A 15758-nucleotide genomic window follows, 5' to 3' on the forward strand; every position below is an offset into this window, starting at 1 on the left:
GGGACTATATGGCCAGCTTTGCTGGGACTCTTTGCCATTTCCTGTTGGGGAAGAGATATCCCACAAGTAAGGATGACGCCGTGGACCGGACACACCGTTGGAGAAAGTAATTTATCAGGTAAGCATAAATTCTGTTTTTTTAGTGTGTGCAGTTTACTTAAGTTTGTGTGTTTTACATACTGACTTTTTTGTTATATATATACAGTTATATGCAAAAATTTAGGCACCCCTGACAATTTCCATGATTTTCATTTATAAATAATTGGGTGTTTGGATCAGCAATTTCATTTTAATCTATCAAATAACTGAAGAACACAGTAATATTTCAGTAGTGAAATGAGGTTTATTGAATTAACAGAAAATGTGCAATATGCATCAAAACGAAATTAGACAGGTGCATAAATTTGGGCACCTCAACAGAAATATTGCATCAATATTTAGTAGAGCCTCCTTTAGCAATAATAACAGCCTCTAGACACTTCCTATAGCCTGTAATGAGTGTCTGGATTCTGGATGAAGGTATTTTGGACCATTCCTCCTTGCAAAACATTTTCAGTTCAGTTAGGTTTGATGGTTGCCAAGCATGGACAGCCTGCTTCAAATCATCCCACAGATTTTCAATGATATTCAGGTCAGGGGACTGTGTTTGTAATTCCAGAACATTGTACTTGTTCCTCAGCATAAATGCCAGAGTAGATTTTGAGTAGTGTTTTGGGTCGTTCTCTTGTTGAAATATCCAGCCCCGGCGTAACTTCAACTTTGTGACTGATTCCTCAACATTATTCTCAAGTATCTGCTGATATTGAGTGGAAACAATGCAACCCTAAACTTTAACATGATTCCTAGTACCGGCACTGGCCACACAGCCCCACAGCATGATGGAACATCCACCAAATTTTACTGTGGGTAGCAAGTGTTTGTCTTGGAACGCTGTGTTCTTTTGCCGCCATGCATAACGCCCCTTGTTATGACCAGATAACTCAATCTTTGTTTCATCAGTCCACAACAGCACCTTCTTCCAAAATGAAGCTGGCTTATCCAAATGTGCGTTTGCATACCTCAAGCGACTTTGTTTGTGGTGTGTGTGCAGAAAAGGCTTCTTCCGCATCACTCTCCCATACAGCTTCTCCTTGTGCAGCACTGAATTGTTGAATGATGCACAGTGACACCATCTGCAGTAAGATGATGTTGTAGGTCTTTGGAGGTGGTCTGTGGGCTGTTTTTGACCATTCTCACCATTCTTTGCCTTTGCCTCTCCAATATTTTACTTGGCCTGACACTTCTGGCCTTAAGAACTGTGCCTGTGGTCTTCCATTTCCTCACTATGTTCCTCACAGTGGACACTGACAGCTTAAATCTCTGCAATAGCTTTTTGTAGCCTTCCCCTAAACCATAATGTTGAACAATCTTTGTTTTCAGGTCATTTGAGAGTTGTTTTGAGGCTCCCATGTTCCCACTCTTTAGAGGAGGGTAAAAAAAAAAAAAAACTTACAATTGGCCACCTTAAATACCCTTTATCATGACTGGATGCACCTGTCTATGAAGTTCAAGGCTTAATCACCAAACCAATTGTGTGTTCCAATTAATCAGTGCTAGGTAGTTACAGGTATTCAAATCAACAAAATGACAAGGGTGCCAAAATGTATGCACATGTCTAATTTAGTTTTGATGCATATTGCACATTTTCTGTCAGAACTGCCTTAATTCTTCATGGCATAGATTCAACAAGGTGTTGGAGACAATCCTCAGACATTTTGGTCCATATTGACATGATAGCATAGTTGCTGCAGATTTGTCGGCTGCATATTCATGATGCAAAACTCCTGTTCCACCACATCCCAAAGGTGCTCTATTGGATTGAGAGCTGGTGACTGTGGAGGCCATTGGAGTACAGTAAACTTATTGTCATGTTCAAAAAACCAGTTTGAGATGATTTGGGCTTTGTGACATGGTGCATTATCCTGCTGGAATTAGCCATCACAGTGTAGTCATAAAGGGATGGGCATGGTCAGCAACAATACTCAGGTAGGCCGTGACGTTTAAATACAAGGCAGGATGGATGCATGCTTTCATGTTGTTTAAGCCAAATTCTGACCATACCATCTGAATGTTGCAGCTGAAATTGAGACTCATCAGACCAGGCAGCGTTTCTCCAATCTTCTATTGTCCAATTTTGGTGAGGCTGTGCGAATTGTAGCCTCAGTTTCCTGTTTTTAGCTGACAGGAGGGGCACCCGGTGTGGTCTTCTGCTGCTGTAGCCCATCTGCTTCAAGGTCGACGTGTTGTGCATTCAGAGATGGTATTCTGCATACCTTGGTTGTAATGAGTGGTTATTTGAGTTACTGTTGTCTTTCTATCATCCCAAACCAGTCTGCCTATTCTCCTCTGACCTCTTACATCAACAAGGCATTCTCGTCCACACAACTGCCTATCACTGGATATTTTTTCTTTTTCGGACCATTCTCTGTAAACCCTAGAGATGGTTGTGCGTGAAAATCCCAGAAGATCAGCAGTTTTTGAAATACTCAGACCAGCCTGTCTGGCACCAACAACCATACCACGTTCAAGTCACTTAAATCCCCTTTCTTCCCCATTCTTATGCTCGGTTTGAACTTAAGGAAGTCATCTTCACCACATCTAGAATCCTAATTGCATTGAGTTGCTGCCATGTGATTGCCTGATTAGCAATTTGTGTTACCAAGCAATTGAACAGGTGTACCTAATAAAGTGGGCGGTGAGTGTATGTATGTATATATATATATATATATATATATAAATATGTATTTAAGAATTAAAACATATTCTTCTGTGTTAAGAACATTAGAATGTAAAATATTCCTATTTCATGTTGGGTTAGTGCACTTGAGAAAATGTGATGTGAGTTTTCCCCCACTTTTTGCGTTTTATTGAAGTCTTGGGGGAATAGGTTAACATGTTTGCGATATTCAAAGTCCGACTTCTTGCGTGTGTCAGGTTAGCACTCATGCAAAAACTTTTTACTTTCAACTTTTAATACACGTGCTACCCGATGTGTGCAAAAAGCGATAAATAGCGCTCCACTCATAATTTAGCCCTTAGATGGGAAATACAGAAATGTTGCTGACTTCTAGCTCAAGCTGTAATAGATTCAATGGGGTAGATTGATCAAATGTCGGGCGGACATGATCCGCTGTCGACATTTATCATTGCCCAAGCATTTGTGGAGAAATGCTTGTGCAATGCCGCCTCCTGTACATTTGCGGCCATACCGCCGCTAGTAGGGGGTGTCAATCACCCCGATAGTATCTGATAGGGATGATTGCAGTCCGCCACCTCAGAGGTGGCAAAATTAGTTAAGGAGCAGTGGTCTTACAACAGCTGCTTCTTAACTTATGTTTCCAGCGAGCCTGAAGGCTCGTGCGGAAACAGCAGCATACACTGCATGATAAATCTACCCCAATGACTTAAATCGTGGTGGGATTAGAATACTGGTTCAGTCCTTTTTTGTTTAAGGAAAATTATTATTGGCTTTGATTATCAGAAATGAATCTAGGCTATGGATACATATAGATACATACAGGGAGTGCAGAATTATTAGGCAAATGAGTATTTTGACCACATCATCCTCTTTATGCATGTTGTCTTACTCCAAGCTGTATAGGCTCGAAAGCCTACTACCAATTTAGCATATTAGGTGATGTGCATCTCTGTAATGAGAAGGGGTGTGGTCTAATGACATCAACACCCTATATCAGGTGTGCATAATTATTAGGCAACTTCCTTTCCTTTGGCAAAATGGGTCAAAAGAAGGACTTGACAGGCTCAGAAAAGTCAAAAATAGTGAGATATCTTGCAGAGGGATGCAGCACTCTTAAAATTGCAAAGCTTCTGAAGCGTGATCATCGAACAATAAAGCGTTTCATTCAAAATAGTCAACAGGGTCGCAAGAAGCGTGTGGAAAAACCAAGGCGCAAAATAACTGCCCATGAACTGAGAAAAGTCAAGCGTGCAGCTGCCAAGATGACACTTGCCACCAGTTTGGCCATATTTCAGAGCTGCAACATCACTGGAGTGCCCAAAAGTACAAGGTGTGCAATACTCAGAGACATGGCCAAGGTAAGAAAGGCTGACCACCACTGAACAAGACACACAAGCTGAAACGTCAAGACTGGGCCAAGAAATATCTCAAGACTGATTTTTCTAAGGTTTTATGGACTGATGAAATGAGAGTGAGTCTTGATGGGCCCGTGGCTGGATTGGTAAAGGGCAGAGAGCTCCAGTCCGACTCAGACGCCAGCAAGGTGGAGGTGGAGTACTGGTTTGGGCTGGTATCATCAAAGATGAGCTTGTGGGGCCTTTTCGGGTTGAGGATGGAGTCAAGCTCAACTCCCAGTCCTACTGCCAGTTTCTGGAAGACACCTTCTTCAAGCAGTGGTACAGGAAGAAGTCTGCATCCTTCAAGAAAAACATGATTTTCATGCAGGACAATGCTCCATCACACGCGTCCAAGTACTCCACAGCGTGGCTGGCAAGAAAGGATATAAAAGAAGAAAATCTAATGACATGGCCTCCTTGTTCACCTGATCTGAACCCCATTGAGAACCTGTGGTCCATCATCAAATGTGAGATTTACAAGGAGGGAAAACAGTACACCTCTCTGAACAGTGTCTGGGAGGCTGTGGTTGCTGCTGCACGCAATGTTGATGGTGAACAGATCAAAACACTGACAGAATCCATGGATGGCAGGCTTTTGAGTGTCCTTGCAAAGAAAGGTGGCTATATTGGTCACTGATTTGTTTTTGTTTTGTTTTTGAATGTCAGAAATGTATATTTGTGAATGTTGAGATGTTATATTGGTTTCACTGGTAAAATTAAATAATTGAAATGGGTATATATTTGTTTTTTGTTAAGTTGCCTAATAATTATGCACAGTAATAGTCACCTGCACACACAGATATCCCTCTAAAATAGCTATAACTAAAAACAAACTAAAAACTACTTCCAAAACTATTCAGCTTTGATATTAATGAGTTTTTTGGGTTCATTGAGAACATGGTTGTTGTTCAATAATAAAATTTATCCTCAAAAATACAAATTGCCTAATAATTCTGCACTCCCTGTATATATATATATATATATATATATATATATATATAGATATATACTATACACAGAGGCAGACCAGTTTGTATTTTATACACACACAAACGCACACATACCATAACGCATTGGAACATGAGCACCATCTAGTAGTGAACATCTAAAGTAGCAGCAATGTTTTAATAAACATGTGCATTTATAGTTTTTGTGAAGACAATGCTGAAGAGACAGATTTCTTCTATTGAAAGTGCAACACACTAAGATCAGGATTTGCACAGATCCTGGGTTGCCACAATCACCTGGCAGCTTGATTAACAGAGGACCACTCATATGAAAAAGTATGAATGTTGCTTTGAAATAATGTCATGTGATGGGATAACCCACTATTCTGATTTTGTTAAATATGCCTATGATCAGATGATCACTGTTGCCATTGTGATCCATGATAGCTATCTGGGCATGTGACCACCTCATTTGAAAAAGGTCTTACTATTTAAAAAGGGGGATCACTTACAATATTTTAGGGCTAGATTACGAGTGGTGAGCTAACTGTTGCAGACAAGTTTTTTCCCACTTTTTTTGCTCCATTGATATCTATGGGAGAATATGATATCGGCTTTTTATTGGCGTTGGGTTAGTGCATGAGCAAAAACAGTTTACTTTCAACTTGTAATACGAGTGTAACCCAACGTGCGCAAAAAGCATATTTCTAGCGCAATTACCGCTCGAGCTGTAGTGTTAAATAACGCTCCACTTGTAATCTGGCCCTTAGTGTTTATCTTGGGGTGCTAGAGTCCCTTTTAGAACCCTTGATGCCTTCTAGTTTATATCTACTGTCAAACTGTAAGTTTCTATTTCTATCTCAACATACATCTGGGAAAACCTAACACAGTCATTCCTTAGTTCTACAGGATAACTAGACCTAAATTAAATGTTTGTGATTTTTTTTATTGTGTAGTTATTTGCCTGCAGATGTTTTTTCTTTGGTTGAAGAGAAACTTTACTTTGAGCTTGTTCTATTGGGGTGTTGTGGGGTACTGTCCTCCTCAATTTATTGTTTATCAAAATCTGCAAGTACATTGTTTTACTTGCTCAATGGACACCATTAGCCCTGATCCAACCCTGTGATACTATACAGTTTGTCTGCCACTGGGGCTGCTCAGCTGAAATATGCTGGGGCCTGGCACAGGCTAGAGGTAGTTATTTGTAAATGCATTTATTATGTTACTTTGGAAACCTCTATTTATTACTGTAGCACCCTCCATAACTCAAAATATGCCATCTGACCTTAGTTTGCAAGATTGGGCCCCATTTACATGCCTTATGCACTGCAGAAAACGAGGAGAAAGTAGTAACAGGTGGTAGAGATGCTTCAATTGTACCCCCTGTCACTTTCTTGCGCCCACAAATGTTTTGGTCTAAAATAACCAGTAGCTCCAACCCTAGAAAATGTAAACCTGTTGTCCTCAAAGCCAGTATTGGGTGTTGTTTATAATATGCTGGAGCAAATGCCATATATTAAAACTAATCTATTTCACTGCTAAGTGTAAAGTAACATATATGATATTTGTCAATAATGCACTTATTTAATTTAAATGCAGATGTAATAAATGATTGCAAGGTACACATATTGGTGTTAGTAGTCACACAAATGCATGACTGAACTATATATATCCACATGTGCTTTATATTGTACTTGTGCCATTAATTACATGCTAAGTACATGCTACATGCTATTTCACTTTGCATGCTAAAAACTTTAATGTTTATTTGTGTAAGGGCCTATAAACAATGGTTACGACAATGATGTAAGCAATGTGAATCATTGGCAATGAAAACCCAGAGGACACTTAAAGGGATACTCAAATCAAAATTAAACTTTCATGATTCCGAAATAGCTTGCAATTTTAAACAACTTTCCAATTTATTTCCATTAACAAAATGTGCAGTCTTTTTATATTTACACTTTTTGAGTCACCAGCTCCTACTGAGCATGTGCAGGAATTCACAGCATATACGTATATGCATTTGTGATTGGCTGATGGCTGTCACATGATACAGGAGGAGTGGAAATAGACATAACTTTGAAATTTGTTGGAAAAAAACTACTTCTTATTCGAAGTTTAGACTAAGTGCTATTGCGTTGTCTTTTTATCTTGCATTTGTTGCTAATGCAAATCTACTGTATTTACTGGTCCTTTAAATACTGGCACATTAATTGTGATCTAGATTAGTTTCTTTGGGAGATACAAAAATATTTAAATCATGTTGCTATTATTCTCCAATTGCCAGTGAGCTATTGCTATCTACATTTTAATTGCTGTAATTAAAACTGATATAAACCTTAAATAGCCACTGGTCTTGAGAATACAAGGAATGGAGGGAAAAATAGTTTTATAAATATAGTTAAAATCAATTAAAATGCAATTATTAATAACTAAGCGATAAACCTGCCCAGAGGGCAGTCTATTAAAAAAAAAAAAAAAACATAAAATTACACTCAATAAAAAAAAATTTAAATTACAAAAAAAATAAACAAAGCTATCCAAAATAAAAAAATTAAACCTAAGCTTATACCCCTATAAAAAATCCCCTAAAAAATAAAAATACCCTCTAATCTAATACTAAACTACCAATAGCCCTTAAAAGGGCTTTTGTAGGGCATTGCCTAATTGGTCATTTGTTTAGGTAAAATAAATGTTTAACTTAGGGCAATGCCCTAAGTTAAACAGCTATTTTACCTAAACAAATGACCAATTACCCCTAACAGTAAAACGCACCCACCAAACCTCCCAAATAAAAAAAACTAACACTAAAAAAACCCTAAACTACCCATTGTCCCTAAAGGGGCATTTGTATGGGCATTCAGCTCTTTTAAAGCCCAAAAAACCCTAATCTTAAAAAAAGTCACCCCCAAAAAAATTAAAAAAAGCCTAAGACTAAGCCCCAAATAGGTACTCACCATTTCTGGTCTTCTTGCAAGCGGCTACTACATCATTTTCTATCTTCATCCGTAATGAAGGTGGTGTGGAGCGGAGGTGTTGAGCTGTCTTCCCTGATGCGTGGATGCTCAGCGGAGTTCCTCAAAGGTGGCGGTCCTCGATGGCGGCGTTCCTTGGCAGCATGGAGGCTCCTCTTCATCTGATGTCTGTCGTACACTGAAGATTGAATGCAAAGTACCGCAATCAATTTGGGGTACCTTGCATTCCTATTGGCTGAAATTTTGAAATCAGCCAAGAGGATTAGAGCTACTAAAATCCTATTGGCTGTTCAAATAAGCCAATAAGATTTCAGTAGCTCTTATCCTATTGGCTGATTCCAAAATTGCAGCCAATAAGAATGCAAGGTACCCCAATAAATATGGGGTAACTTGCATTCAATCTTCAGTGTGTGATAGACGATTGCATGAAAAGAAGCCTTCAAGCCGCTGAGGACCACCACCGCCGTTGAGGACCGCCACTGAGGATCCACGCATCGGGGAAGCCAGCTCTGCGCCACCTTCGCTCCGGATGAAGATAGAAGATGATGGAGACGCCTGGAAGAAGACCTTCTTCACCGGACTTCAGGAACGGTGAGTACCTATTTGGGGCTTAGTGTTAGGAATTTTTTTTTTTTTTTTTTTTAAGATTAGGGATTAAATGGGCTGGAAAAGAGCCGATTGCCCTTTTAAGAGCAGTAAAAGAGCTGAATGCCCATACAAATGCCCCTTTATGGGCAATGGGTAGTTTAGGTTTCTTTAGTGTTAGTATTTTTTATTTTGGGGGTTTGATGGTTGGGGTTTTTTTACTGTTTGGGGGGATTTAGTAATTTTTATATGTAAGAGAGCTGTTTAACTTAGGGCAATGCCCTACAAAAGGCCCTTTTAAGGGCTATTGGTAGTTTAGTTTAGTGGGTGTTTTTATTTTGGGGGGACTTTTTTATTTTCATTAGGATTAGATCATCATTTCGTGCGGTTGCATTTTTTTTTTTAAGGATTCGGGTTTGCCTACACTGTATCCACATGGATTCTTTTCGCTGCGCGCGCAGCCAACGTTCATTTGGCTGCCTCGCACACCCAACATTCCTTTGAGGATGCGTGCGCAACTGGCGACACCGACAGACGCGTTACAAACGCGATTATAGTATAGATAATATCATTGTATTACTTTACATATTTTGTTGCATATTTGTCATTAAGTACAGTATTTTACTAGGGGTGTGTTTGTTCTTTAGCAACATAGGTATTTAAATTGCATAAATAATCATTTTTGTAGTGAGTGTAATTTACATGAGTTTTATCAGTATTTAGGGCCTGATATTCAAAACATTGCTGCATAGAGAGAAATCACACAAAATCCCAGAGTCTCTGGGGCCCATTTATCAAGCTCCGAACGGAGCTTGTGGGCCCGTGTTTCTGGCGAGTCTTCAGACTCGCCAGAAACAGCAGTTATGAAGCAGCGGTCTAAAGACCGCTGCTCCATAACCCTGTCTGTCTTTTCTGATGAGGCGGACAGGAATCGCTGGAAATCAACCCGATCGAGTACGATCGGGTTGATTGACACCTCCCTGCTGGCGGCCGATTGGCCGTGAGTCAGCAGGGGGCGGCGTTGCACAAGCAGCTCTTGTGAGCTGCTGGTTCAATGTTAAATGCGGAGAGCATATTGCTCTCCGCATTCAGCGAGGTCTTGCGGACCTGATCCCCACTGTTTCATAAATCGACCCCTCTGTTTCACACATAAAGAGCACAACAAACATTTCTTAAGATAAAATTTGTGTTTCTAAATATTTTAAGGGCCTCGCTGTACTGATGAGACTTCTTAGAATATCTCGCCTGAGCAAAGAGGTTTTGAATATCAACCCTCAGTGAGTGAATAGATGTTGCCATGGTAACAACACCAATTTTCTCCTGGTCCATTTTGTGTTCATTTGCAAAGAGCTGGTGTTCATCAAATCTACCAAACTGTGATTAAAAAAACAACTTATTATTGCAAAAATGCCAAATGTAGTTTATTAGTATTGTCTCCTCAACAATTTTAAAAGATTTAAGTAATTCACACCATGTTTCTCCATTTTATTTATTTGTAGAACTAGGTCCTATCATCACAGATATTAATTGTCGAGGTCCCTCACGCATCCCAAGTGCATTCAATGACAGAGCCCTATCCTTGCCTCAGTTTGTACAACTAATAGAGACTTTCCTTGGGGAGAGAACACCATTCCCAGTTGTGAAGGAGCTCACAGCCTTCATGCAAAAGGAATACTCTGAGACAGAAGAGGAGAGAACATCAATGTTGGCTAAAGTAATGTCTTACTGTAACATACAATTATGGGTTAGGTTTAGAACACACAGGGACAGTAAATATACATTTTCTGATGTAGAATAATTTAATTTCTTCAGAGAGTATCAAGACAACAAATAATTTATATTGATAAGAAATATACTAAGCAGTTTATTATAAAGGAACATTTAGGAATAGATTACAACTGAAGCGCTATTGATAGTGCAGGGTGCGCTATCAATAGTGCGAACCTGTGCTCAGAATAGCGCAGATCTGGTATTACAGGTCAATGTTATATTAACAGAGTATGACACATGTAGGGCTAGATTACAAGAGGTGGTTTAAATTTATTGTGCGTACGATATAGCAATATTGTGCCCATGTTAATTTGCGTGAGTATTACAAGTTGAAAGTAAACGTGTTTCCTCAAGTGCAATCATATTTAACGCCATTGTGTTAGCGCCACTGTAGACCTCACATAAAGGGCAAAAATAAAAGTTGCACCAAACACCACATAAATAAATTAAAACAAACAGTTACACTCATATACATACACTATCTGATACAAACAACTCAAGTCAAAATAAACTTTTATGATTCAGATAGAGCATGCAGTTTTAAGACGCTTTACAATTTACTTCCATTAACCAATTGTGCACAGTCTTTTTATATACACACTTTATGTGAAACAAGATCCTACTGAGCATGTGCACAAAGCTCACAGGGTATACGTAAACTAGTCTGTGATAGGCTGATGTCTGTCACATGATACAGGTGCCAGAAAATAGAAGGAAAAAATAAATTTGTCAGAAAAAAATCTATTGCTTATTTGAAATTCAGAGTAGGGGGCCTATCTATCAAGCTCCAAATGGAGCTTGACGGCCCATGTTTCTAAAGACCGCTGCTCCATAACACTGTCCGCCTGCTCTGAGCAGGCGGACAGACATCGCCGGAATTCTACCCGATCGAGTATGATCGGGTTGATTGACACCCCCTGTTGACGGCTGATTGGCCGCGAGTCTGCAGGGGGCGGCGTTGCACCAGCAGCTCACAAGAGCTGCTGGTGCAATGCTGAATACGGAGAGCGTATTGCTCTCTGCATTCATCGATATCTGTCGGATCAGGTCCGACAGACATATGATAAATAGGCCTCTTGGTGTTAAATCATTGTCTTTTTATTATGCACTAGTCCTAAAGCCCGTGTACACGGGCCATTTTTTGCAGTACAGAGGTCCCACCCCTTGCTCTCTCTCTATCCCCCCTCTCTTTTGCTCTCTCTTTTTCCCCTCTCTTTTGCTTTCTCTTTCTCCCCTCTCTTTTGCTCTCTCTCTCCCCTCTTTTACTCTCTCTCTCTCCCCTCTCTTTTACTCTCTCTCCCCCCATCTCTTTTGCTCTCTCTCCCCCCCCTCTCTTTTGCTCTCTCTCTCCCCCTCTCTTTTGCTCTCTCTCTCCCCCCTCTCTTTTGCTCTCTCTCTCCCCCCTCTCCTTTGCTCTCTCCCCCTCTTTTGCTGTCTCTCTCCCTCTCTTTTGCTCTCTCTGCCCTCTCTTTTGTGCTCTCTCCCCCTCTCTTTTGTGCTCTCTCCCCCTCTCTTTTGCTCTCTCTCTCACCCCTCTCCTTTACTCTCTCTCTCCCCCCTCTCTTTTGCTCTCTCTCTCCCCCTCTCTTTTGCTCTCTCTCTCCCCCCTCTCTTTTGCTCTCTCTCTCCCCCCTCTCTTTTGCTCTCTCTCTCCCCCCTCTCTTTTGCTCTCTCTCCCCCTCTCTTTTGCTCTCTCTCCCCCTCTTTTACTGTCTCTCTCTCCCCCTCTTTTGCTGTCTCTCCCTCTCTTTTGCTCTCTCTCTTCCCCCCTCTCGTTTGCTCTCTCTCTACTTTCGTTTGTTCTCTCTCTCCTCTCATTTGCTCTCTCTCTCCTCTCTTTTGCTGTCTCTCTCCCTCTCTTTTGCTCTCTCTCCCTTCTCTTTTGTGCTCTCTCCCCCTCTCTTTTGTGCTCTCTCCCCCTCTCTTTTGTGCTCTCTCCCCCTCTCTTTTGCTCTCTCTCTCTCCCCCTCTCTTTTGCTCTCTCCCCCCTCTCTTTTGATCTCTCTCCCCCCTCTCTTTTGCTCTCTCCCCCCTCTCTTTTGATCTCTCTCTCCCCCTCTCTTTTGCTCTCTCTCTCCCCCCTCTCTTTTGCTCTCTCTCTCCCCCCTCTCTTTTACTCTCTCTCCCCCTCTCTTTTGCTCTCTCTCCCCCTCTTTTACTGTCTCTCTCTCCCCCTCTTTTGCTGTCTCTCCCTCTCTTTTGCTCTCTCTCTTCCCCCCTCTCGTTTGCTCTCTCTCTACTTTCGTTTGTTCTCTCTCTCCTCTCATTTGCTCTCTCTCTCCTCTCTTTTGCTGTCTCTCTCCCTCTCTTTTGCTCTCTCTCCCTTCTCTTTTGTGCTCTCTCCCCCTCTCTTTTGTGCTCTCTCCCCCTCTCTTTTGTGCTCTCTCCCCCTCTCTTTTGTGCTCTCTCCCCCTCTCTTTTGCTCTCTCTCTCTCCCCCTCTCTTTTGCTCTCTCTCTCCCCCCTCTCTTTTACTCTCTCTCTCTCCCTCTCTTTTGCTCTCTCCCCCCTCTCTTTTGATCTCTCTCCCCCCCTCTCTTTTGCTCTCTCTTCCCCCTCTCTTTTGCTCTCTCTCTCCCCTCTCTTTTGCTCTCTCTTCCCCCTCTCTTTTGCTCGCTCTCTCCCCCTCTTTTGCTGTCTCTCTCCCTCTCTTTTGCTCTCTCTCTCTCCCCCTCTTTTGCTGTCTCTCTCAATCTCTTTTGCTCTTTCTTTTCCTCCCTCTCGTTTGCTCTCTCTCCTCTCATTTGCTCTCTCCTCTCGTTTGCTCTCTCTCTCCTCTCGTTTGCTCTCTCTCCCCCTCTCTTCTGTGTGCTCTCTCCCCCTCTCTTCTGTGTGCTCTTTCCCCCTCTCTTTTGCGCTCTCTCCCCCTCTCTTTTGCGCTCTTTCCCCCTCTCTTTTGCGCTCTCTCCCCTTTCTTTTGCACTCTCTCCCCCTCTCTTTCTTTTGCGCTCTCTCCCCCTCTCTTTCTTTTGCGCTCTCTCCCCCTCTCTTTTGCGCTCTCTCCCCCTCTCTTTTGCGCTCTCTCCCCCTCTCTTTTGCGCACTCTCCCCCCTCTCTTTTGCACTCTCTCCCCCCTCTCTTTTGCGCTCTCTCCCCCTCTCTTTTGCGCACTCTCCCCCCCTCTCTTTTGCGCACTCTCCCCCTCTATTATCTGCACTTTTGCTGTCTCTCTCCCCCCTCTCTTTTGCTGTCTCTCTCCCCCTCTCTTTTGCTGTCTCTCTCCCCCCTCTCTTTTGCTGTCTCTCTCCCCCCTCTCTTTTGCTGTCACTCTCCCCCCTCTCTTTTGCTGTCTCTCTCCCCCCTCTCTTTCTTTTTAAGACACGATGAGTCCACGAATTATCTTAATTACTAATGGGATATTCACTTCCTGGTCAGCAGGAGGAGGCAAAGAGCACCACAGCAGAGCTGTTAAATAGCTCCTCCCCTCCCTCCCACCCCAGTCATTCTCTTTGCCTACGTTAGTGACAGGAATAGGTAAAGTGAGGTGTTAGTATAGATTCTTCAATCAAGAGTTTATTATTTTTAAAGTAGTGCCAGAGTGTGCTGCTTTGTTCTGGGATGTAGCCGTAATCCATACCAGTCTCTTCAGTAGAGCTTTTGGTGGCTTTAGAGCAATGGGAACTTGAGGGACATAATTCTCACTACGCCTCCCATACATTTATGCTGCCCTTATCCTGATAGCCTAAGCAATACTTAACTCAGGCTTTATCATCTTCCACAGGACTATGTGAGGGATAGGACCTCTCAATCCTGCTGAGCTGCCCTGCTGTCGGGCAGATGTTAAAGGTAAGTGCTGACTTTTTATTCTGGGTCTGGGATGATCTCAGAGGAGTGGAGCACTTTATCAAAATTCAGGGGACATAGCTTCATTTCTATTAGAAGGAGGACCCTGTGACAGCAATTGATATGCAGGCAAGGGCTTATATCTATATCTGTGTATAGAGCGCTCAGGAGGTGTTTGTGGCAGGTTCAGTTAACGTTACATCACAAGGGAGACAGTATTGTAGAAAGTTGTTTGATTCTGTCTCTGGGCTAAGATACTACCTATCAGCGGTAGCATTATTTTCACTGCTTGAGTTCATTTTAGAGCCTGCGTTTCTCCCGGTGGCTATTTTTAACTTTTTTTGTCACTGGCGACCGGGAGATCGATAGCAGTAACACCCACGATGGGCAGGGCTTGGTTTGCGCAGTTTGGAGAGCACTGTTTGCATTGTGCTTCCCAGTACACATAAGCAGCTCCCAACAGCTTTTCTAGTTTCCTATCATGCCCTAGACATGCATGTATTGGAAACGATGCTGCTAACATATTGATAGCCTTCAAATGCATAGCTTTTGGGAGGTGTGCAGGGCTGAACGTTACACAGTGCTTGATGCCAAGTTTTTTAGAGTGAGTTACTGGTATCACACCCACGGGGGGCGGAGCTATGTTTTTGCGCCGTTTTAGATGGCTCACTTCCTAATTTTGTAAATAAGATATCGGAAGGATGCCGGGTAGCACAGTAATTAATGTTGTGCCTTATGTGGGAGCGGACAGCGCCACTGCTGCGGTCTGAATCTGTTTTGAATTAAATTAGAACCAGTATCTTATTTTTTCTTCCTTGCAACTTGTTATAATAAAGTTTGGGGATTTTATGGTTTCAATGTGAGATGGACACCTCAGCAATGTTAGGCTGAGGTGTAGATAGGTTCTAATATAGTTACGTTCTTTTTTATCCTTCTGTTGCTCTGAAAAATAAAAAGTTTCTTTTTAAGTTTTAAAGAGACAGTAAAGTTTTTCATGGTTATATTTTATTACAAGATTTCACATGTTTATTCATTTTATTCATCCTTTGTGACTTAGGATGGATGTAGAATATAAAAAAAAAAAAAAATGTTCCTTTAAAATTTAAAGAGACAGTAACGTTTTTTTATGTGTCAATTTTTTTATTCATTTTTTTTTTTTCTGAACCTACTCCTTCTAAGGCGATTACTGTCTAGGAGTCTGTTGACAATGGTCAATCTATGCCACAAACGTCTCCTATAGTGTCCCTCCAAATTTTTATGGCCACATGCAGTGCCCTGCGCTTCCTTTCACACTCCACCTGGAGTTGCTCTACATTTCCGGCATTATGTTTTTCCCACGAGGTAGAACATTTCTAGAGGAATTATTTTCAATCATTTAGAATAGACGGTTGATTGATTCCATAATTAATATTCCGAATAGCTCTTCCCTGTTTTCCTGAAAGAGAAAGATACTTCGGGATTATCTGTGAGAGAATTTTCAAACTCAGATGGCATATTATTTTATTTGATATTGAGGTTTTTTTTTCTTTCAGTTTTTAGCATGAACTCCTCCTATTTTTTAC

At 41.5% G+C, this 15758-nt stretch overlaps 1 protein-coding gene across 1 annotated transcript in view; it reads left to right on the plus strand.

The window, feature by feature from the left end:
* The window catches only part of EFCAB5 (EF-hand calcium binding domain 5), a 208160-nt gene that overhangs the window by 91339 nt on the left and 101063 nt on the right, over nt 1-15758 (plus strand). The window contains exon 11 of the mRNA XM_053705221.1: nt 10144-10358. Within this exon, the coding sequence (XP_053561196.1) occupies nt 10144-10358 (215 nt within the window). The remainder of the gene's footprint in view (nt 1-10143; nt 10359-15758) is intronic.

The sequence above is a fragment of the Bombina bombina genome, chromosome 3, assembly GCF_027579735.1.
Source record: "Bombina bombina isolate aBomBom1 chromosome 3, aBomBom1.pri, whole genome shotgun sequence".
NCBI classification, from domain to species: domain Eukaryota; kingdom Metazoa; phylum Chordata; class Amphibia; order Anura; family Bombinatoridae; genus Bombina; species Bombina bombina.